The 23,900-nt window shown below is 39.3% G+C and overlaps 1 protein-coding gene across 2 annotated transcripts in view; it reads left to right on the top strand.

Annotated features, from left to right (window-relative positions):
* Positions 1–23,900, top strand: part of LOC140196328 (mitofusin-1-like) — a 72,670-nt gene that overhangs the window by 12,431 nt on the left and 36,339 nt on the right. Inside the window, exons 3-9 of one of the 2 annotated variants that reach the window (XM_072255325.1) lie at positions 4,104–4,239; positions 7,773–7,935; positions 10,171–10,295; positions 14,072–14,180; positions 19,101–19,208; positions 19,421–19,574; positions 20,196–20,263. In XM_072255325.1, coding sequence (XP_072111426.1) covers positions 4,104–4,239; positions 7,773–7,935; positions 10,171–10,295; positions 14,072–14,180; positions 19,101–19,208; positions 19,421–19,574; positions 20,196–20,263 — 863 coding nt within the window. The remainder of the gene's footprint in view (positions 1–4,103; positions 4,240–7,772; positions 7,936–10,170; positions 10,296–14,071; positions 14,181–19,100; positions 19,209–19,420; positions 19,575–20,195; positions 20,264–23,900) is intronic. The other variant, XM_072255326.1, reaches the window with a different exon arrangement.

Here is a 23,900-nt window from a genome sequence, read left to right as displayed (position 1 = left end):
GTAGGAAGGGTAACTATGTGCTAAGGTGCAAAGTGAGTTTAGGGAGTTGGGTGCTAAGTTAAAGGACAGAGACTTCAGGGATGTAATTTCAGTTTTGCTATCCTTACCACATGCCAGTGAGGCCAGAAATAAGATAATACAGTTTAACACATGGCTAAGGAGATGGTGCAGGAGGGCTTCAGATTTTTGGTTCATTGGGCTCTTTTCCAGTGAAGGTGCAACCCATACAGATGGGACAGTTTGCACCTGAACTGGAGGGGGCCTAATATCCTTACAGAAAGGTTTGCTAGTGGTAGAGTTTAAAATAAAGCTGCCGGAGGAGGGGTACCAGAGCACCAGAAAGGATAGTGGAGTGGTTATAGGGAAAGATGTGGCTAGGTCTACATACAAAGTCAGGAATCAAAAGATTGAGCATAGTGAACTGATGTCCTGAATTGTGTATCTTTCAATGCAACTAGTACTTTAGGAAAGGTAGATGAACCTAGAGCATGGATCAGCATGTTGAACATACTGTAAAAGGGCTGCATGGGTTAGAGTTTGTCAGATGTGTTCAGGAAATTTTCCTTAATCTATACACAGACATCCCAACTAGGGAGAGTGATACTAGATCTCCTAACAGAAAATGAGACAGGGCAGGTAACAGAAGCTAGCATGGGGGGAGCACTGCATCTAGTGATCATATTGCCTTTGGTGTCATTAGTTACAGAGTTTTTTGAGGAAGTTACTAGGAAAGTTGATGAAGGTAAGGCTGTGGATATTGTCTACATGGACTTTAGCAAAGCATTTGACAACATCCCGCATGGTAGGTGTGTCAAAAAGATTCAGTCGCTTGGCATTCAGGATGAGCTAGTAAATTGGCTTTGTGGTAAAAGCCAGAGAGTGGTAGTTGACTTTTGCCTCTCTGACCATGGGCCTGTGACTGGTGGTGTACTGCAAGGATCAATGCTTTAGATGCTTCTTAAGTGTAGCATCTCTTTAGATGCTGTTTAAATGTTGTGATAGAATGAATAAATAGTGCAAAAGAGTAATAGTGAGGTAGTGTCTGTGGGTTCATGGACTATTCAGAGATCTAATGGCAGAGGCACAGGAATAACTGTGGTGAATGACTGACAGGAAATGATAAAGTAGTGGTGGTGGGGAGGTGTTACTCAGCCTTACTGCTTGGGGTTAGTAACTATTTTTGAGTCTGATGGTCCTGATGGGAGTGGGACAAACAACATGAACAGGGTGGGTGGGCACTTTCAGGATATTGCTGACCTTTTTCCAGCACTTTTCTGTGTATGTGTTCTTGATAATGGGTAGTCTGGTGCCAGTGATGTGTTGGGCAGCTTTTAGTACCCACTGGAGAGTCTTCCTGTTTGCCATTGTGTAGTTTCAGTGTCATGCAGTGATGCAGCATGTTACATTAATCAAGTACCCCCACTGTGCATCTGTAGAAGGTTGTGAGTATTGACATGCATAGTACAGTTCTCTTCAGCCTCCTCTGAAAGTAGAGGCATTGGTGAACTTTCTTGATTGTGCAGGGTATGTTCTGGGACCATGAGAGGTTGTGTGGTGCACTCCCAGGAGTTAGAAACTCCTCCCAGATTCCACTGCCGTGCCGCCAATGTAAAGAAGGGTGTGTGTGTGTGTGTGTGTGGTGTGAGCTCCTGAAGTTATGTACCTTCTCATTCGTCTTTTTGACATTGAGGGAGAGGCTATTTGCCTGGCACTAGGCCTCGAGCTCTTCCACTTCCTCTCTGTAGGCCGTTTCGTTGTTGGTGATGAGGCCCACCACTGTTGTGTTATTGGTGAACTTGACAATGTGATTACTTAGGTGTTTGGCTGTGCAGTCAAGTGTGAACAGAGTGTACAGCAGTGGACCTAGCACACAGCCTTGGAGGGCACCTGTGCTGAAGATGATGGGGAAGAGGAGTGCTTGTGCATCCTGGCTATCTGATGCCTGATGGTTAGCAAATCCAACACCCAGTTGCACAGTGGTGTACTTAGACCGAGGAGTAGGAGTTTGCTCACCAAGGTCTGTGGGACAATAGTGTTGAATGCTGAACTGAAATCCAGAAACAGCATTCTGACATAAATGTCCTTGTTTTCTTGTCATGGCCAGGCCACATCAAGCAGCAATACAAACATTCAGAATGCTCTTCTGCACAAAATTGAAAGTTAGTAAAGTCAGAGTCATACAGCTCAAACATAGGGCCTTATAACCCACTGTGCCTCAGCTGACTGCTGTTTTCCTATAGGTTCTAGTTGCTTGGCTTTGGAGCCTTCTGTGATGGGTTGGCTCAGGTGCTCTTTAGATGTTACTTAAATGTTGCAAGAGTTTATGCATCCAGTTCTTCAGAAAGTCCATTCTAGATTCCAATTCTTCTCTTGGTGGGACAAAAAATCCTAATTATCCCCTTAAAATTTTTAAATTACCTCTTGCTTTGTACACCTGTGCAATGAGGAACAATTTCTTACCTTCCATCCTATCTATGCTCTTCATAATTTTACATTAATCAAGTAGCTCCTTGGCCTCCTTTATACCATGGGAAACATACCCGGCCTATGTAGCTCCTCCCGTAACTGAAGTGCTCCATCCAGGCAAAATGCTGCCATTTTCCTCTCCACACACACAAGTGCAATGAATTCCTTTGTACAGAATTGTACATAGTTTTTCAGATGTTAGCTAACCAAAGTTTTACCATAGCCTTCCTGAACTTGTATTCTAATTATTGTATCCCTGAATAATGTTTGCAAGTGTTCCATATGCCATCTTAATTACCTTATCTACCTGTGATCCTTCAGAAATATATTCTGTTTACATTGTTCTTAAGAATTTGTATCTACAACTCCTTGTTACTACCTCGTTTAAAAGCTACAAATTAAATCAAATTTAAGAAACTTGTTAAGTGGAAACTCCAGCTTTAGCTCTTAACTTGTTAGGGAATTTCTTTTTTCAACTCACCACTTCTGTAACTCATTTCATATTGGAATTGGTTTCTTGTCTCGTGTACCAAGGTACAATGAAAAGCTTGTCATGCATACAGATCAGATCATTAAGCAGAGCATATTGCTTAGAACAAGGTAAGCAATAATAATGCAAAATGAAGTGTAACAGCTACTGAGAAAGTACAGTGCAGATAAACAAAAAGGTGCAAGATCATAATGAGATAAGTCATGTGGTCAAGAATCCAATTTGGGGAACTGTTTAATAGTTTTATAATAGTGGAGTAAAAGCTGTCCTTGAGAATGGTGGTACTTGCTTTAAGATTTTTGTGTCTTCTGCATGATGAAAGAGGGAAAAAGAGAGATTGGGTGGGATCTTTGATCATGCTGGCTGCTTTACTGATTCATTTGAAAAGTGTAGACAAATTCTACAGAAGAGAAGCTGGTTTCTGTGATGTGCTGAGCTGTGTCCAAAACTGCAGTTTTTCTTCCAGTCACATGCAGAGCAGTTGCTTTATCAAAACATGATGCATTCACATTGGATGCTTTCTATGCTGCATCAGTAAAATCGGTAAGGGATTACAAACAATATACATAAGTAACAAGATCAGTGCAAGATTCAGCACACGTGAAGGAAAGGAGAAAGAAAAACTTCTTTGAAGTGTTATCACTATATTCGAGGGTTCAATATGTGAATTCCAATGAGGCCGGGACAGCATTGATTTCATCAGCGAGATTTATTGAATTCTGTTGGGTATTCAGCAAAAGTGAGAGTTCGTCAAATGTCCATAGCAACAAGGAGAAAGTCAGGAGGTTTGGCTCCTAATGTTTAAGTTTCTGTGTGGCCACGCCTTCCTTTTTCTTTAACCTCTTCCCATGCTGATAGATTGTACTTCACCAGCTACCTTTCCTCCTACTTATTGTCTGATGTTTACCGCCCAAGATCTTGATTTCTTTCTCTAAGCCTCTATATTTCTGACCTAATTTTAAGATAACCCTTGCCATCTACCTCTGAGCATGTTTTAATCACATGTTTTAGTGTCTCCTCTGGATGTGTATTTTTTAAATCAGATGATTTATGATTTTTTGATATATTTTGTCATGGCAAAGGTGATTCTTAAATGTGAGATCTTATATTTTTACTAAATCTCTCCATGATCATTTGAATCTTTCAGAGTCTCATCAGAATGAAGGCTTAGAGAAGATAACAACACAGCAGCAGTTGTCAGAGATAGAAATGTTTGCTTCTAAAGTGGCTGGAATCAGTGAGGTGCTGGCACGTAGGCACATGAAAGTAGCCTTTTTTGGAAGGTGAGATGAAGCATTCTCTTGGCTAATTATTTGTGGATATATTGCTTAGAGTAAAAAGCCAGAATATATTTCTTAATTTATCAAATATGACCTCTGAGCAGGTCTTTTTAATTTGGTAAACAATTTAAAAAAGTACTGCTCAACAAAAATGCATAGTATCCTTGCTCAGAGTAGATAAATTAAAATGGGATGATTGGGCGATGGCTGGTTGGGTTTTAACAATTTTTTTTAAACTTTGAGAGGAAGAAAAACTAGCAGAAATAATGAATTTCATTATTTTTAAGTTGAGGGAAAGGATTTGTACGTTTCAGCAATAATCCTGATCTTAACCAAGAATTGGAGGCATATTTTGAAATGCAGTGGATTCTGGGTAATTGGGCCCTCACTTATTTGGAGGAACTCTAAAAGAACAAAAACTAATCAAGAAAATTGTTAAGATTCCTTTGTTTATTTGGGACATTTTTGCCACTTATTTGGGCCAGAAGCCTGTTTATATTTTTCATATTTCTCCTTACCACATGGAAAGAGGCTATTCAGCCATTAAGTCTTTGCTTGTCCTCACAGCAATCCCATCAATCAACATTCAAATTCAAGTTCATGTTTAATTGTCATTCAACCATACTCAGGAATACAGCCACATGAAATAGCATTTCTTTGTGGCCAAGGTGCAAAACGCAGTACCAACAGTTGCAGCACATGTAATTATGATAGTTGAAAAACTTAGTTACAGAAAATAATAATATAGCCCAACTCCCTGATTGTCATGGCCTGTAGGTTGATGGTGCATGGATATTGTTCTGGAGCCACGTTTCTGCAAGAGCACGCCATAGCAGTTCCTCATCTTGCACAAGTGCAGCTGCAGACAAGTACAATCCCACTTGTCTTCCCAGGAGCAGACCCCAACCCAGTTTGGAATCCAACAGCATGCAGCCAGCTCCAGTGTCTCCTTTGTCAGTGGCCCAAATAGGCAACCCCGAGGCATAAGGGCGTTGTCCATGCAACAACCAAGGCAACACAGCTTTCCTGCCATCAGTCTCATTAATGAACCAGTGAATCAGTGTTTTTCATTACCAGTGTCCAACAGGGTCTTGCGATCACAAGAAAACATCCAAGCCAATCATTTCCACTGTTTGTTGGATCGTGCACTTTCTTTGATGCCTTCTTCCTTGGGTGTCTGTAGTAGGCTGCAACGCGTCCAGCTCTTTTGCTATCCAGCAACTTGTTAGTGAGGTAGACCTGCTATACTTGATGTTTTTAATATCCAGCAGTGCCGTGCGAAAGTAAAAATAAGACAGAAAGGACAAACAGTTACACCGTTGTTTGGACCCAGAGAAGCTGCTGAATCCGAGCGTGCCACTATCTTACTGGAAACTTTATTCAATTCCCTGTTTCTTACTTTCTTTCACATATTCAATAACTATCCACCCTGCCCCACAGTTTTCTTATCTTGTTTCTCCACCCACACTCAGAATAATAACAACCAATTAACCTACCAACCAGTACACCTGTCACCCAGGGAAAATGCTTGTGAAGGGAGAGAATGCAAACACCACCTAGGATTGAACCTGGGTCACTGGAGCTGTGTGGCAACAGCTCTACCTGGTATGCCACCTCATCTCTAGAAGAACAATGGGTATGTATTTCCCATATCCAGGAACTGTATGAGACTGGAGAGATAGTAATGGGGGACAAAGAAACAGTGTATGAACTTTGTTGGTATTTTGCGTCAGTCTTCACTGTGGAAGACACTAGCAGAATGCCAGAAATGTATGAGTGTTAGGGAGCAGAATTGAGTGTATTTGCTATTTCTAAGGGAAAGCTGCTTGGGAAGCTGAGAAGTCTGAAGGTAGATAGGTCACATGGACAAAGACGTGGCAGATGTAATACAGAGTAGGGAAGTGTATGGTCATGCACACTTTTGATAGAAGGAATAAAGGTTTATGGGGAGTAAATTCAGAAATCAGAGGTGCAAAAGGACTTTACTTATTGAGATACAGTATATCTCTTTGATCTGTGCTGCCCACCAATCCCCCAATTTAATCCTATCCTCATCACAGGACAACTTACAATGACCAATTAACTTACCAACAGGTACTACTTTGGGCTGTGGGAGCAAACCGGAGCACCTGGAGGAAACCCACGTGATCACAGGAAGAATGCACAAACAGTGGGAAATGAACCTGGGTCACCTGAACTGTACAGCATTGTGCTAACCACTATGCTACCATGCCACTTGGGAGACCTTGTGCAGGATTCCCTAAAGGTTAACTTGCAGGTTGAGTTGGTGGTAGGAAAAACAAATGCGATGTTAGTTTTCATTTCAGGAGTATTAGAATATAAAAGCAAGGATGTAATGCTAAGGCTGTATTAGGCATTGCTCAGAATGCATCTGGAGTATTGTGAGCAATTTTGGGCCCATTATCTAAAAAACACTGCTGGCATTGGGGAGGATCCTGAGCAGGTTCACAAGAATGATCCTGGGAATGAAATGGTTAAAATACAAAGAATATTTGATGGCTCTTAGCCTGTACTTGCTGGAGACTGGAAGAATGAGGGGTGATCTCATTGAAACCTTTTGTAAATTGAAAGGCCAGATGGAGTGGAGAGACTAGGAATCACTTAGAGAGAGACAAGGGCATCACTTTCGAACAGAGATGAGGAGGAATTTCTTTAGCAAGAGAGTGGTAAATTTGTGGGATTCATTGCCACAGATGGCTGAGGGTGCTCAGTTATTGGGTACATAAAGCAGAGGTTGATAGGTTCTCAGTAAAAGGGACAAAGAATATGGTGAGAATGCAGGCAAATGTGGTTGAGAGGGATTAAAAAAAAGAGCCATAATTGGAGCAGACTTTATGGGCTGAACGGCCTAATTTTGCTCCTATATCTTTATGGTCTTGTATGGAAATGCATATTGAACTTGCCTCATGGCCACACGCATCAAATAAATGAAAGCAGCAAATATTTACTTTCCTCACTGAGTAGCCTGAAGGCCATACATGTGGAAAATGGGAAACTCTAATTATTGCTTAGAAAATTTTGGACCCTCAGTGTTACCATGCCGGGTATTATATCTATTCCAGAAGCTGTAGAAGGCTGCTGCTATTTTTTCATAGATTAATACCACATGTTGTACTTTGAAAACATAGTTAAATTTCTTGGTTATCCACTTTTTTACTGTGCCATGGACTGTTCTTCATCAAGTTATGGTATTGTTGCACTGCTGTAACTATATGTTATAATTATGTGGTTTTGTTAGTATTTCAGCCTTGGTCTGTCCTGTGTTTTTGTGATATCACACCGGAGGAATATTGTATCATTTCTTAATTCATGCATTACTAAATGACAATAAAAGAGGACTATGTGTCCTCATAATCTAATCTAATCTAATCTAATTTCTATCCTCAAACTCATCTTGATACTGTTGCCAAAAAATAAATCAAGAGATTGTTTTTAATATTGCAAATTTTCTGTGTAAATAAAAATTCTGTTTGAATTGAAAGAGAAGTTTTTAAAGTTATTTTGTTTTTTCATAGAACAAGCAATGGAAAGAGTACTGTGATCAATGCAATGTTACGGGACAAGGTACTGCCGAGTGGTATTGGACATACAACTAACTGCTTCCTAAGTGTTGAAGGAACAGAAGGGGATAAAGCTTATTTGATGACTGAAGACTCTGAGGAAAAGAAGAATGTGAAAGTAAGTACTTGTTTATGCAGGAAATGGATGGATATTGAGATCAGTAGGGTTTTAATATATTTTTACATAAATTTTATGCTGGAGTGAATATGCTATCTATTATAATGCAGTTTTCTAATTCAACAACTTTGTCTTTGTCTTCAGTCAGGATTTCCATAGAAGTTTCTGTTTCTAATACGTCACTAGAAAATTTTTTCTTCTCACTTCCTCATTCTTTTCATTCCAAAACCTCATCCAATCCCCAAAGAGATGTTTTCCTGACTTTTCTACCAGCTATTGCATATAACATTTACCTTAGTTAATAGAGTATCTTGGTTGACTCCTTTAAATGCTCCTAAACACCATGTTTCTAATACAACCAATAGTGATGATTAAATTTTACTACAGCCATACAGTGAACACTTTGCAAAACAAAAAAAAAGGCATAGACCACTTAGTTTATTCCATAAGCTTACCTTTTCCTTCAATCTTTAATGCACATGGTTAACAAAAAATTTGTTCATTTCAGATTTAAGATAATTGATCAAGTTTTAGTTGTCATTTGCAGAGGGAGTTGCAGATTCCTAACAACCTTTCTCTTTGAAAGTCTGATCCCTATTTCCAGACTACTCTCCATATTCCTAGATTTTCCATCCATAAGATGTAATTTTTCTATATCTTTATTGTTCTTTAGTATCTTCAAAATGAACTTTATTTCTAAATTCCAGTGTTCACATTGTAATGGGTAATTTTTTTAAAACTCAATATAAAAAACATGCAAAACCTGTTTTAATTATTTCTAAACATTTAATGTAAAGCAATATAATTTTCTTAAATCCTCTTTCTATCTCCTCATGCATATGAATACTGATCTGTACTGATCCTAAGACAACAGTAAGGGAGTACCTGAGCATGCTCTGCCGTTTTGCATTGCTTGCAATTTTTTTTCTTGCCAGTGGTGACTATTGCAGCATTTCTTTTCCCTTATCCAATAGTAGTTAGATTGTGTGAAAACATTCTTAACTCTTGATTAATGCCCCACTCCCATTCCCCATGGATGCTAAATAATAAAGATTTTCTGAATTTAGGAAGTCGTTGTAAGGATATGGCGACTGTGGCAAAAGAAATTCATGCTCATTGCATGTTTAATTAGTTTGTGGTGAGAGAGCACAGAAAACAAGCTTAATGTGGTCTTTCAAAAATTAATACTGTGCTTGTTCTTCCACCTAGTGATCATTTTAGAACAGTATGCAGTTTTCTCAAGGAAACTGAAGCATGGTAATATTTAATTGGTGAAGCCAGAACTGATTGGTACAGTTGTGCTCTATTTATGTAAGAATTTGTGCCCCCTGACTTTAGGAGTGAAAGTAATGCTGTAATTTGAGGAGTGACAGAGACAAGAAAAAATCCTTACTTTGCTGGAAACAATAATGTTGAATATAATTGTTAGTGGTCAATTATGTAATAAAGCAACAGTAGAGGCATCATAAGTGATGTGCCAGATGTAAAAGAATTGTGAATTGAAAGATAACTTTGTAAAGGTGTTGAGAGTTGGGTTGATGGAAACAAGAGAAGTGGAGCTTTACAAATGAAAGAGCAGTGATAAAGTGAGAAGGCAATGTAAAGTGGATGCTAATGAAGGATTTGTCAAAACTTAATAAAAGTTTGCAACATTTACTTCAATAGAAGGGTTGCAATGTAGTGACTGTGAATGTAGAGAAGAGTTTGTGTGAGCAGAAGCATTTAAGTGGGAATAAAAGTGAATTGAAGGAAAAAATGGGATAAAACTGGAAATTGATATTGTTGCCTTGATTGAGAGATCAGGTTAGAGAGAATTGCAATAGAACTAAAGGAAGCTCATTTGGGATATATACAGTACTGTGCAAACATCTTGGGGACAAATCTATAGCTGGGGTGCCAAAGACTTTTGCACAGTACTGTGTATTATGATAGCATACAAGTTTTATATGTATTTTGTAGATTTTCTTTCTAATTAAGACTCCTTAAAAACTGTAGGTAGTGAATATATTAGCTAGTATTAATTATAAAGGAGAATGTGTAGGTATCTGTGTCTTTGGAGAAATGCCTTATGTTTTTATATTTACTAAGTAACCTGGTATTAAAGTGTTTTTCTCGAGTCCTGTCTATTTGTCTTGGTGGTATTACATTTATTTTTGCCTTTTAAGTCACATTATTTATTGTGAATTTCTTAGCACAATGTGCATTTACGTATACTGAATATATCTCTGTTTTTAGACTGTGAATCAGCTGGCACATGCTTTACATCAGAATGAATACTTAGATGCTGGATGTCTAGTTCGTGTTTTTTGGCCAAAATCGAAATGTGCTCTTCTACGAGACGACTTGGTGTTAATGGACAGGTCTGATCAGTTCAAAATACTGTTTCTTCATTGTTCTACTACTCCAGTTGAATAAGAAGCAGGACACTTAGTTTCCTATCTGGTTTTTTTTTGTATGGTTTCTATAGTCAAGGATTAAGCATTAGTGGTCACTGCTGACTTTGAAGAAATTGTTTTCTGACATGATTTTCATCTGTCTTGACATAATTTGAGATCTTGGTGTTCATCTGCATTGTTGGCATCAAGAAAGTTAAGCAGCCAATCATGAAGCATTCCATCAAATAAGGAAGTAAAAGACAATAAATTTTAACTAGCTAAATACTTTACAGAATTAAATAAAGATTGTATTTACAGAATATTAAGCTAAAAACTGAAATATATCCAGAAAAATAAAATAAAAAGAGAATTCTGAAATTTAAAAATTGCTGAGAAAAGTTGATTCCCTGCTGTTGAACGTTATGGGCATGCTGTGTTGGCACTGGAATGTGTGGTAATACCTGCAGGTTGTCCACAGCGTATCATTGAGTTTGTTAGTTGTTAATGCAAATAACACACTTCACTGTATGATTTGATGTACCTATGATGAATACTTGTAAGTGAATCTGAATTTCTGCATAAAATATTTTCCAGTTACAGAGACGTTTTAACTTAATCTATACACTACTAAAACTCTCGTGCTCTGTCTGTTTGTGACCTCCAATTAGCGCAAACGGTACATTGCAGCGGCACTATTTTTCGCTAAATCGACTTAAAATGTGCTAACTTACAGAATGCAGGCAAAGTTCAGGGTTATATATTAGTCGTTGTCATCGTGGCTATCCCTCAAGGTCGAGGATGATGGTCCTTGTTCTGTTGTTCTACTTATATGCTCTCAAGTGGCTTATGAGTCCAATCTCGGCTTTGAAAGTTCTTCCGCATTCAGGACAGGTAGTTCCAGATGGCAGATTGGGCTTTGGTTGTTGCTCCTTCTCCTTCCATTTTCTTCTCTTTTCTTCCAATTCTGCACATCTGTTGGCTTCGGAAGTTGCTGTTCCTTCTCGGATGATGGCTTGCCAGAGTTTCCTGCCCTTGACACGTTTCCCAATTGTTAGTGTCGATGTTACATTTTTTCATGTTGGCTTTTAAGACATCTTTGAACCTCTTCTGTTGTCTGCCTCTTTTACGTTTGCCGCCTTTAAGCTGGGAGTAGAAGATTTGTTTCAGCAGACGTTTGAATTTCATCCAAACAACATGACCGCTCCATCTTAGTTGGTTCTTGATGACGTAGGCTTCAATGCTTGTTGTTTTTGTTTCATTTAGCACACTGACGTTGATTCTTCTATCTTCCCACCTGATATTTAAGATGTTTCAAAGACAGCGTTGATGGAACTTTTCAAGTGACTTCAGATGTCGCCGGTTTGTTGTCCAGGTTTCTGATGCAAACAGGAGTGTTGGGATTACCACTGTTTAGTACACTAACATTTTGGTGTCTGTTCGGATGTCATGATCTTGAAAGACTCTTGTTTGGAGACATCCAAAAGCTGTTCCAGCACATTTAAGACGATGTTGGATCTCGTCATTAAGGTCGACATTGGAGGAGAGGTGACTTCCAAGATACGGAAAGTGGTCCATGTTTTCCAGGGTTATTTCGCCAAGATGAATTGATGGTTCTATCTGATTTGTCTCAGTTGGTGACGGTTGGTAGATGATCTGAGTCTTGGAATTGATGGTAAGACTAAGTTTCATATATGCACAGTTGAAGGCAGTCAGAATCTGTTGTAGGTGGTTTTCTGCAAGAGCTGCAACACTGTTGTCATCTGCATATTGGAACTCGATGAGGGAACTCATGGATGTCTTCGTTTTGGACTTGAGACAGGCAAGATTGAAAAGTGTGCCCATCTGTTCTGTAGGCAATTTCGATTGTCGCAATGAAGATGGTGAACGAAGTTGGGGCAATCACGCATCCCTGTTTTACTCGTGATCTAACCTGAAAAGGCTCACAGTTACTGTTGCTGACCATGACTGTGGCAAGCATGCCATTGTGGAGGAGTCTCAGGATTCGAATGTACTTTTCAGGGCATCCATAGGTGGATAGGACATCCCATAGGAGTTCCCTTGATACCGAGTCAAAGGCTTCGGTGAGGTCGATGAATGCCATGTACAAAGGTTGAAATTGTTCTCGACGTTTTTCTTGTAGTTGTCGCATTGTGAGGATCATGTTGATTGCTCCACGTGATGGTCTAAAACTGGTTTGTGACTCCGGAAGGATCTTCTCGGCTAAAGGCTTGAGCCGGTTGTTCCTGATGCGGGTGAGGATCTTTCCTGCTGTTGCTCATAGGGAAATTCCACGATAGTTTACGCGTTCGGATCGATCGCCTTTCCTTTTGTGGATGGTAATGATTGCTGAGTCTCTAAAGTCTGCTGGTACGTCTTCATTTATCCAGATCTTGATGAGAAGTTGATGCAGTTGATAATGAAGCAGGTTACCTCCAATTTTATAGACTAGTATAAAATTGCTCACTGTCCAAAATCAACAGCCCCGCTTTCACCCGAGATCCGATGTCAGCCATGATGGAAACCGTGACATGACACCAAGAAGCATGCGCACGGCTAGCCTCAGAAGCCACTCACGATGCTCACAGCAGTGACACCAACCGGAGCAAAAGGGCAGGGCAGCTCTATTCGAGTGGTCACATTCTGTTAATCACCATCAGCATGTGCAGGATTGGGACAGATCAAACTGCCACCCATCAATAAGAGATAATTAAATTTTATTGCAACAATGTACTTCGAGACACCCATCAAACCCTTTGCAGCAGTCAAAGGACAGCAGTGACTATATCAGGTCCATTTAGGACAGCGCCAACCACATCATCAAGAATAATCAGCATACTGGAGGCTTTGGTGTTACTGCTTCGTATCTTCTACCCAGCATTAGGGTTAAAAAAAAATATGGTCAGCCTAATTATGCAGCGTGGAAAGAGAAGGGGGATATTATGGTCAAGAGATGATGCCAGACGTCGTCGGGAAGCGAGAAGGAGAGAACCAGAATCGGTTGAGGCCAGGGCCACACGACTCCAGGATCAAAGAGTCAGGACAAAAAAGATGAGAGAAGGAGAGGCATGCATGTCTCCAAAATGACAAAAACTGGCATAGATGGAGGAGAGAGGAAGCACAAAGGAGCTGAGAAATGCACATCTCCAGGATCAGAGACAAAGAACAAACAGCCGAAGAGATGAAGAGACGGAGGATGAAAGGACTACATGTCTCCAGGATGACAACGAGAGGCACAAGGGCGGCAGATCAATCAGAAATGACACCCATCAAAAGTGTCCTTCGTTAAATGAGGAGGAGTTATATTTGCTTTGCTACGTGTCGTTCTTCTTAAATATACTGTGGTTTTCTCCTTCAGTTTCCAAAGCAAAGTGACACCAATAGCATTCAGGAAAATTTAATGTTTATTCTGTTCACATCGGACTGCATTACCCTTCTCTCAAAGGGTGCCCCAACGGGTCACCCCGTTGTCTAGTGTAATATTAAAGTTTAGTTGTGCCTCTCTCACCAAGTGGAAAATTGAGGTTTATTTGGAACAGGTTAATTGGTAAAGATGAAGTTACAATTTCTGCATTTCTTTTGATATCTATGCATGTGTCTCCTCCACAAGTTGCTGTCAAATTTAATTATAATAGTTAGTATTGAGAGCCACAACATTATACTCTGTAATTACTATTTAATCTTGGTTATGCTCATTTCAAAAATTTACAAATTTCTGAATGCATGTTATATGTATTTGTATCAATTGATATTTTCTTTTGTAGCCCCGGTACTGATGTCACCACTGAGTTGGATTCGTGGATTGACAAATTCTGCCTAGACGCTGATGTCTTTGTGTTAGTTGCAAATTCTGAATCAACACTAATGCAAACAGTAAGTGAACGCTTTTTGTTCTTGGCACAATTTGAAGACAATCAGAAGGATTATCATTTGTTTACATTTTCCACTGTTTTCTTTCCAACACTCTTAGAGGTACAAGGTGTGAATAATTAAATATAATTTAGTGGTTGTTGAAAACATTACAAATTGTATAAACAAAATTCAGATTTAAATTGGACAAAACTACCGTATAAAGAACATTGGGGCAGATAAAAGCCCCTTAGGCTTGCTGTTCTATTTCCAAATCTCTGAAGTCCACACATCAGTTAATTTTCACATCCGAACATCTTTTTGTTAGAAAATTGCAAAAATTCAAGATGATAAAGCTTGGTACTTAATTTCATGATGTCTTCATTCAAAATAATGACTGAATCACTTTGAGCTTGGTTCAGGCTCATGGAACCTAGCTACCAACATCTGCTGGTCTTGCTGATTGTTGCATAAGGTGGAGTAGTTCGCTACTGGTAATCTGGCTGCTTGCACTGAGAACCAAGATCTTAACCAAGGCCCAACCATATAATCTTCTAACAGGTCATGTTGTGTGAAGGGCTTTTCCAATGTTTATAAATGATCAAAGGCATTTGGAAACAGTCAAATACATTTAAATTAAAGTTACAGAAACATTAATGTTCAACTTGTTTAAATTATAAGTATTAAGTATAAGCTTTCACCTAGTTTAAGAGAAAGTTAGCAAAATCAATCAAATAAATTAGTCATCCATGGTTGACACAGACCTGAGGAGCTAGATGTATATCAGGCCCCTCAGCTTGGTACATTATAGATAAATATCTGTCAATATTCAAAATCGGTTGACCCCAGACTGCAGACTCAGATCATGAGTGCAGATCCTCTTTAAGAAAACAGATGCATGGCGTGCAAGCCATTCTGCAGGTATGATTGAAACTCAGAGGCCTCAGACATCACCTCCCCCTACTCTCGACTATCCTGCTGACAAATGTACGGTATCTAGAAAATGAACACTTCAGAGCAAGATTGCATTGCAAGAGGGACATCAAGGACTGCTGTGTACTTGGGTTCACAGATACATGATTCACACCCACCATTTCGGACACAGCGCTGCAGTCCAATGACAAAAGCAAGAGAACTGAGTCTTTTAAAGGCAGAGCAGGCAGGGTATGTTTTATGATTAACTCATCATGGTGCACAGATGTGGGGGTTCTGTCTCAATCCTGCTCACCTGACTTGGAACATCTAGCAGTCAAGTGTCGACCATTTTATCTGCTGAGGAAGTTTTCTTCTGTTACCCTGAAAGCGGTGTAATTCCACTTCTGGCCAACGTCAGACAGGCTCTGGAGGTGCTGAGCACTGTGAACAGTGCATCCGGATGCCTACCCTGTCATTGCAGGGAATTTCAATCAAGCCATGTTGAAGTCTCTGAACAACTACCATTAACATATCACCTGTGGAACTAGAGGATCCAAGACACTTGACCATTGTTATGCCACCATCAAGAATGCTTAATGTGCTATCCCACGCCCACACTCTGGAAAGTCCAATTCCTTAACTGTACTTCTAACCCTGATGTACAGGCAGAGACTAAAGACTGCAGCACCAGTGGTGAGGACTAAGAAGGTATGGCCAAGGGAGGTGGAGAAGCGCTTCCAGGATAGTTGATAGAAGGGACAATCTGGTAAGATGGCAGCAGCTTCTATGGGGCCAACCAAAGGTGCAGTTGTCTTTTTTAAACATATACTTTTATGATCACAAGACCCTGCTGGACATTAAAACTTAAGGAACTACAGGTCTACCCCATCAGCGAATTGCTCATTGGCGGAAAAACTGCAGGAACTGGACTAGGTGTAGACCGTGCTGCTGCCTGCATCATAAAGGCATCGGATGAGTGGGTGCATGAAGGTGCCGTACAGTCTTAGTAGTGAGTGATTGTCTTAGTTGCTTTTCTTGTGATTACAAGACCCTGTTGGACATTGTTAATGTGGAATGCTGCAGGTTGATTCACTGATTTATTGGCAGACAGCAAGGGCGGATGGTGGGGGTGCTGCGTGTGCTCTGTTGTAGTGAGGACTAGGCCTCGTCTGATTGCCACCTGTTTACAGCTGCCCAGGAGAGAGGCATTGGAGTTGGTGCACTCCATGCACTCCACTGGAGTGCTGGGGGTGGTGTAGCATGGTGTCCAAGCTGGAGTCAGTGCCACACCCAGTGTTTGAGTGATAGAAGACCAGCTGTGTTGTGTTTGAATGCAGGCTGCTGCAGCATTCATAGACTTGGGGTCTTGGGGTATCTTTTTTGTGTGACTATTTTACTGATAAATGCGCTTGCTAGCTTATGCCTGCCTTGTGCTGTGTATGACTGTTGGTACTTTTTTTGGCACCTTGTCCCCGGAGTAATGATGTTTCATTTGGCTGTATTCATGGATATTCACGTATGGTTGAATGACTATTGAATTTGAAGTTGAGGTATTCAGGGATTTGTCTTCAAATCTGAATGAATATGCCACAGTTGTCACCAACTTCATCAAGACGTGTGGATGAGTATGCACCTTCAAGAACATACCTGACATACCAACAAAAGCCGTGGATGAACCAGGAAATTCGTGGTCTGCTAAGGGCTACATCTGTGGCATTCAGGACCAGTGATCCAGAACTGGACAAGAAGTCCTGGTACGACCTACAGAAGGTTATCTTAAAAGTAAAAATCAATTCCGATTGAAGTGAGAGATGGAATCGTATGCACATTAACTCTGGTTTGGTTTGCAGGCCATTAATTCCTACAAGGCGAAACCTAACCATGAATAGCTGTGATGCTTTGTTCCCAGATGAGCTCAATGTCTTTTATGCATGCTTTGAAAGGGAGAATAAAACTGCATCTGTATGAATCCCTACAGCATCTGATGACCCAGTGATCTCTGTTTCAAAGGCCAACGTCATAACATCTTTCTGGATGGTGAACTTTTGCAAGGTGTCAGGCCTGGTAGGGTACTGAAAGCATGTGCCAACCAAATGGGAGGAGTATTCAAGGATATTTTCAATCTCACTGCTGACATAGGTTATCACCTGCTTCAAAAGGGCAACTATCATACAAGTACCCAAGAAGAATAGGGTGAGTTGCCTCAATGACTTTCACCCAATTGCACTCACATCTATGGTGATGAAGTGCTTTGAGAGGCTAGTCTAAGCAAGGACCTGGACCCTCTGCAATTTGCCTATTGCCACAATACGTCTACAGGGAATGCAATATCACTAACTGTCCACTTGGTCTTGGATCACCAGCACAATAGCAATACCTTCGTCAGGCTGCTGTTTATTGCACTTCAGTATTAACACAATCATACTCTCGGTTCTAATCAAGAAACTCCAAAACATGTCCCTATGTACCTCCCTCTGCAACTGGATCATTGATTTCCTCACTGGGAGACCACATTCAGTTCAAATCAGAAATACCATTTCCTCCTCACTGACAGTCAACACTGGCGCATCTCAAGGTTGTGTGCTTAGTCCACTGCTCCACTCTCTCTACACCTGTGACTGCATTGCTAGGCACAGTTTTAATATCATCTATGAATTTGCTGATGACTCAACTATTGTTGGCAGAGTTTCAGATAGTGATGAGGAGGCATACTGGAGCTGGATAGATCAAAATTCAAAGTAAATTTATTATCAAAGTACACATAGGTCACCAAATACAACCCTGAGATTCGTTTTCTTGTGGGCATACTCAGGAAACCCAAGAAATATAATAGATTCCGACAGCGCCTGACAGAATGGGCAAACAACCATAATGCAGAAGACAACAAACTTTGCAAATACAAAAAAAAAAGAACAAATATCAAAAACATGAGATGAAGAGCCCTTGAAGATTTGCTGGTTGGGTGGTGGCAACAATAACCTTGCACTCAACATCTGTAAGACCAAGGAATTGATCGTGGACTTCAGGAAGAGAAGGTGGAGAGAACACACACCAGTCCTCGTCGAGGGGTCAGCAGTGGAAAGGATGAGCAGTTTCCAATTCCTGGGTGTCAACATCTCTGAAGATCCATCAAAGAGATACAATTACAAAGGCAGCGACTATATTTCATTAGGAGTTTGAGGAGACTTGATATGTCACCTAAGACTGTCACAAATTTCTACAGATGTACCCTGGAGAGTATTCTAACTGTTTGCATCATGATCTGCTATGGAGAGGCCACTGTATAGGATCAGCAAAAGCTGCAAAATATTGTAAGCTCAGCCAGCTCCATCATTGGCAATATCCTTCCCAGCATCCAGGACACCTTCAAAAGGTGGTGCCTCAAAAAGACAGCATCCATTATTAAGGACCCCCATCACGCAAGACATGCCCTTTTCTCATTGCTACCGTCAAGGAGGAGGTACAGGAGTCCAAAGACACACACTCAAAAATTTCAGGAACATCTCTTCCTCTCTGCCATGGACAAAGAACCCATTAACACTACCTTACTATTTATTGCTCTTGTTTTTGATCGTTTTGCATTACTTATTTAATTTGCATGTATTTCTTACTGTAATTTAGTTTTTATTATGCAGTGTGCTGCTGCAAGACAATTAATTTCACAACATATACCAGTGATATTAAACCTGATTGTGATTCTGATAGACCCTGTCCTCAGTGCACCTGGCAGAACTGATCTCCATGGACTTAATACTTTTTGCAGCAGCAACATGAAGGCTCAAATGACTGTCATGTATTGCAGCTAGTCAGTACTTCCTTATAGAGCTCTTGGCTACATATCAGCTTGATCCCACTCCATGCCTTTTATTCACTGTTCACAGAAAAAACCCCTGCAAATTGATGTGATAGCAGAATGTTATGTCGTATAACATTATCAGTTTTAAATGTTTTCAAAATTAGAATTTTAAAAATTATTGTAAACTTTGGATATTCAAAATATTTCTAACAATTTAGTTATGTCACTTTCAGGAAAAACATTTTTTTCATAAAGTTAATGAGCGACTTTCCAAGCCAAATATTTTTATCCTGAATAATCGTTGGGATGCTTCTGCTTCTGAGCCAGAATACATGGATGAAGTAAGTTGCAATTGGACAGTACATTATAATTTGTTATTGAATGAATGATCATGTCTTAATTAAATGTTAATAATCATGCTTAAATGCTAAATTGAATGGCCATACAGCTTTATTGCTTTATTGTTGTGATAACAGACTATATGAGAAAATAGAAAACTACCTAATCTGTTAACTTTGCTGATGTACAAATCTGTGTTTTGTTTATAATTTAGGTGCGCCAGCAGCATACTGATCGCTGTATTAACTTCTTGGTTAATGAGCTTGGAGTAATGGATCATACACAAGCTGTGAATCGTATATTTTTTATTTCTGCCAAGGAGGCTGTAAATGCCAGAATTCATAAAGCTCAAGGGATGCCAGAAGGTGGTAAGTGTGGTAAGGTGGTACAGTGTAAGTCTCCACTGCAATATGCTACTGTGGTTCCCCAAAGGGTAATTAAATGGCCTATTCCAAATTGCTGTCCTTAATTTGTCATGAAATAGCCCACACAGAAAACTCAAACACATTTTTTTTAGGTTGAGTAACTGACTGACATATAGAGATATGTAAATCACAAAATCGTACATTACTTTTGAATTTAAGTGACTCTGTGCTGAGGGTATTAAATTAATGCTATGCGTTACCAGTTTTTCTGTCATTATACTATACGCGATTTGCCTTGATTGATAACAAATTTGGAATTAATTCTTTTGGAAAGTGTCCTTGCCTGTTAACTTAACAATCAATACTTAGAGAGCGTAGAACATCATGGCACTGGAATAGGCCCAACAGATCATGACACCCGTGCCAACCGTGAAGGCAGATTAAACTATTCCGATATGCCTTCTTGCGATATGAATTCCACCCCCCCCCCCGCCATTTACCTGTTCATGCGCATATCTAAATGTTTTTTAAGAGTCACTTTTATAATTATAAATATAATCATGATTTTCTTATATCACTTCATCCTTGTATAATAAAAAATTTTTGGTGGTATTTAACTTTCAGGTGGTGCACTAGCAGATGGATTCCAGGCTAGACTTTTTGAATTTCAAAACTTTGAGCGCCAGTTTGAGGTATGCAGTAGGTAGCTGTCTTTAAAATTTTGCCTCAAAAATTAATAATTTGTTTAAAGATTTCATTTCTTTCTGGTTTGTTTGCAAAATGAAGCTATTTATGAACAATTTGAAAAATAAATCATAGGTACATGTTTGTTTTGAAATATTTAGTACTAGGAACTTGATTTTAATAACTTTGGAGCTCCTTAAATTGTGCTTCCATTATGAAGTGGATATTGTTTCCTCAAGGCTTGAGTTGTAGCTTTAGTATAATTAATACTATTGACAGACATGACTATAGTTTGCTTTTGAGTAGAAGTAATGAGAACATAAGCAGGTTTGAATGTAAACAGATAACCTATGTCTATATACCATATTGGGCAAGAAGAAGGCAAAAATTGTGGGCAGAGTTAGCCACAAGTATACTTCAATTGCTTTTAATGTCAGAACATGGGACCATAAACCTCTGTAATGCCTAGTAGTCATCAACTTATGCTGTTGCAGACTATTTGGCTGTTTTTTGTATTTTTTTAAATTACCTTCAATAGAAGGAACAATTAGGTGCTTTCTGTTCCTTTTGTGGAACCTGATGCAAAAGATTTTTATGTATTCCTCAAGATACTTAAAATTTACCTTGTAACATTTGTGATTAAATGAAGTATTCTGCTACTTTTTTTGACTACCTCAACTAAATTTTAAGCAGAGTCCCTTAGTTCCTTTACTTAACTGGCTTCTATGCTTTTGTGCTTAAACAGTACTTCCATCTCCTATGGATGCATTATCTTGCCAGCTTATGTGCAGTTCCATGCACTTTTATGTCTATATGGAATTTATTACCAACTCTCAATTAATATATCTTTGGGCTTTGTTTCATCAACAGACTTTGATGTACAGGAAATTGTCTGTTTCATTTACAGTTAATCACATGGTATTACCAAATGAGGCTTGGTATCTCTCATTTAATGGTATCCATCAACTCAATTATTGTTGTGAGCTCTTAAGTCTTTACAAGTCAGCAGCAGACTATAAACTTGTAACATTAGAAGGTAACATTACCTTCTATTCTTCAGTCCTTAAACTGCCCTATGACTCTCAGATGCCTAAACCACCCCATCCAAACCCTCTCCAGCCACTTGTTCCCTGGTCTTGGCTTGAAAAAGGAACCACATCACTTGATTTCAGTTGGCATCACAGTTTTGAAGAGCTCAATAGCGACATTAAGGAAGCACTGCCTGTATTTTATTTTTTTTTTTAAAAACTCATACATTCACTTAGCATTGAGTCATAGAGAGCTACAGCACAGAAACAGGCCCTTGGCTCATCTAGTTTGCGCCAAATATTATTCTGCCTAGTCCCACCGACCTGCACCTGGACCATAGCCCTTCATACCCTTGCCAACCATGTACTTATCCAAACTTCTTCATGGAAGAAACCATTCATCTGCCAGTTCAAGAATCGTCCATTGGTTGTCCTTGTCTCAACAATGATTGTAATTATGATTTTCATTATGTTGCTACTCCATGATCATTATTATTTTCCACAGTTATGAGTTTTTGCAAATAGTAAGTGAGTTTTAGATGCAACCCAGGCACTGCCTAATTAAATATTAGAAAAACTTGAGGGGTGAAGTGAAAATGCACTGTTTCTGTTGACTCTAACTGCTATTGTACCCTATTTCTTTAGTCATGGCAGTTCCTTTAAGCTTCACTGTTCACGGTTATTTGCCAGATCCCATTAAATGTACATACAAGGGTCCTAACTATAATTTTAAGAAAAACCCTTGTGTAACAGAGGCTATACTTCCACATAAACACTTAAAAGGACCACTGGTGGCTCAAAGTATTCAGAAAATAGTATAGGCAAGTTATAAAAATGGAGTTAAACAACCATATGCCTGCAAAGCACTGTTTACCAGTGGCCAGGAGAAGAATTTCTAGATTTCAATTCAGAATTTCTAAAACACAATTCTGAATAAAACTGTTCTAAATTAGAAGATGAACTTGGCATATAACCAAATAATTGAATGCCCACAGTTCCCTATGTTGCATTAATTGTGCAGCTTCCATTGTTGTCTCTCAGCAAAGTAGTGAATGTCATGCATATTTGCAACAATATTATAAATTTCTTTGGTGTCTTGTTAATGCAAGCAATGCTATGTTGCTGTTTGACATGAATAAAAGTTATACTTGGTAGCTTTTCTCATTTTGCAAGTATTTTTGAAAATGACTGTGACATAGGGAAATGTGGGTGTTCAGTTGTTCCATGTGCTAAGCTCATATTCTATTTTAAACAGCTTATTCAGGATTGTGCTCTAGAAGTTCTGAATTGAAATCTAGCATGTTGATCTTAAAATAGAAGTACAGTTTCTACAATTTCCATTGTTTTCTAAAATTTATAGAAATTGTTGATTGCTATCTTAACTAACCATATCTCAGTTTCTCTTTGAGAATTTTCTTCTTTCCTATAGCTGTTCTTTAACAGTGTGTGTAACTTACTAGTCAACATTTTGTATTCATTGCTGAAGTCTAGATCTGCTTCGATGAGGTGCTCTGAGAAATTCCATTATGCTTTCTGTTGATCTTATTTTCATCCTTATGTTTTCTCTCAAAAATTACATTGGAAAAGCGTGTTTGACTTCCAGTATCACTTCTTTGTACTAGGAGCAAATCGATAATTACGGTTTCTGAAATGGTTAGGAATGGGCAGAAATATGGCTAGTTTATATCTGTTAGACTTTCCAAAAATAAGTATAGTTCTTGATGTAGAAGTTCCAGTGCCATTTGACTATATTTCTGTCTTTGCTATTCTAGCAGGAAAAAGTAGCAAATTCTAAATAGTTGAAAGATCAAATGAATACATTGAGCAGTTGTATACCATTATCCATCTGGTCCCATTCTTGTCTGTGCACTGGCTACACATCTGGGCCTCTTCCCAATGCATTTCAGTTGTGTACGTGGCCCTGATCTACTGGGTACATTTCCACCCAGTGAACATCATGCCGTGTCATGCTCCTGCCATGTTCCTGCTGCTGAAGGACTGGGGGATGTTGTTCCTAGCCACTTGTTTAGGTTGGATGGCCAACATGGAAATGTGGCCAGCTACCAATAGCTATCCTGATGATATTAATGAATGAAGTTCAGCAGACCATCAACACAGTCTTTGGCTGACTGAGGACAGCTATGTTTGAATTTTGGCAATCAGCAACTTAAACCTGGCACACACCTCTTAGTCTACCAGACAGCAATGGTCCTTGCTATTCTGTATGTTTCTAATACATGAACTACCAGTGGCAGATCCTGCAAGACGCTGGAAAGGTACCACCAACAATGAATCCACTAAATCCACTGGAAGGATAAGTGTCAGCATTCTTTTCCCGGCCAACTTTACATTTATTCATTCTATTGCCAAACTATGTTGTTCACTTACCCAACATAAAATTCTTAAACAGAAACTAGTTTAATCTTTGTCATGAGAAGAGATTACAAGGTGAACAGGCAAAAAGATTGAAGAACTTTTTTAAAGGGCTCATAGAAAAAGATGATCCTCATCATCTGATGGGAATTTTTGGCTCATGGCTTTTCATGATGGAGAAGGTATATTTGAAATGATACTGATAACCTAGAGTCTATGTATGGGGAGCACACAGAAAACCAGT

This window comes from Mobula birostris, chromosome 4, assembly GCF_030028105.1.
Source record: "Mobula birostris isolate sMobBir1 chromosome 4, sMobBir1.hap1, whole genome shotgun sequence".
In the NCBI taxonomy this organism is placed as follows: domain Eukaryota; kingdom Metazoa; phylum Chordata; class Chondrichthyes; order Myliobatiformes; family Myliobatidae; genus Mobula; species Mobula birostris.
Note: the sequence above shows the minus strand (reverse complement) of the source record. Positions and strands in the feature narration are given on the sequence as shown.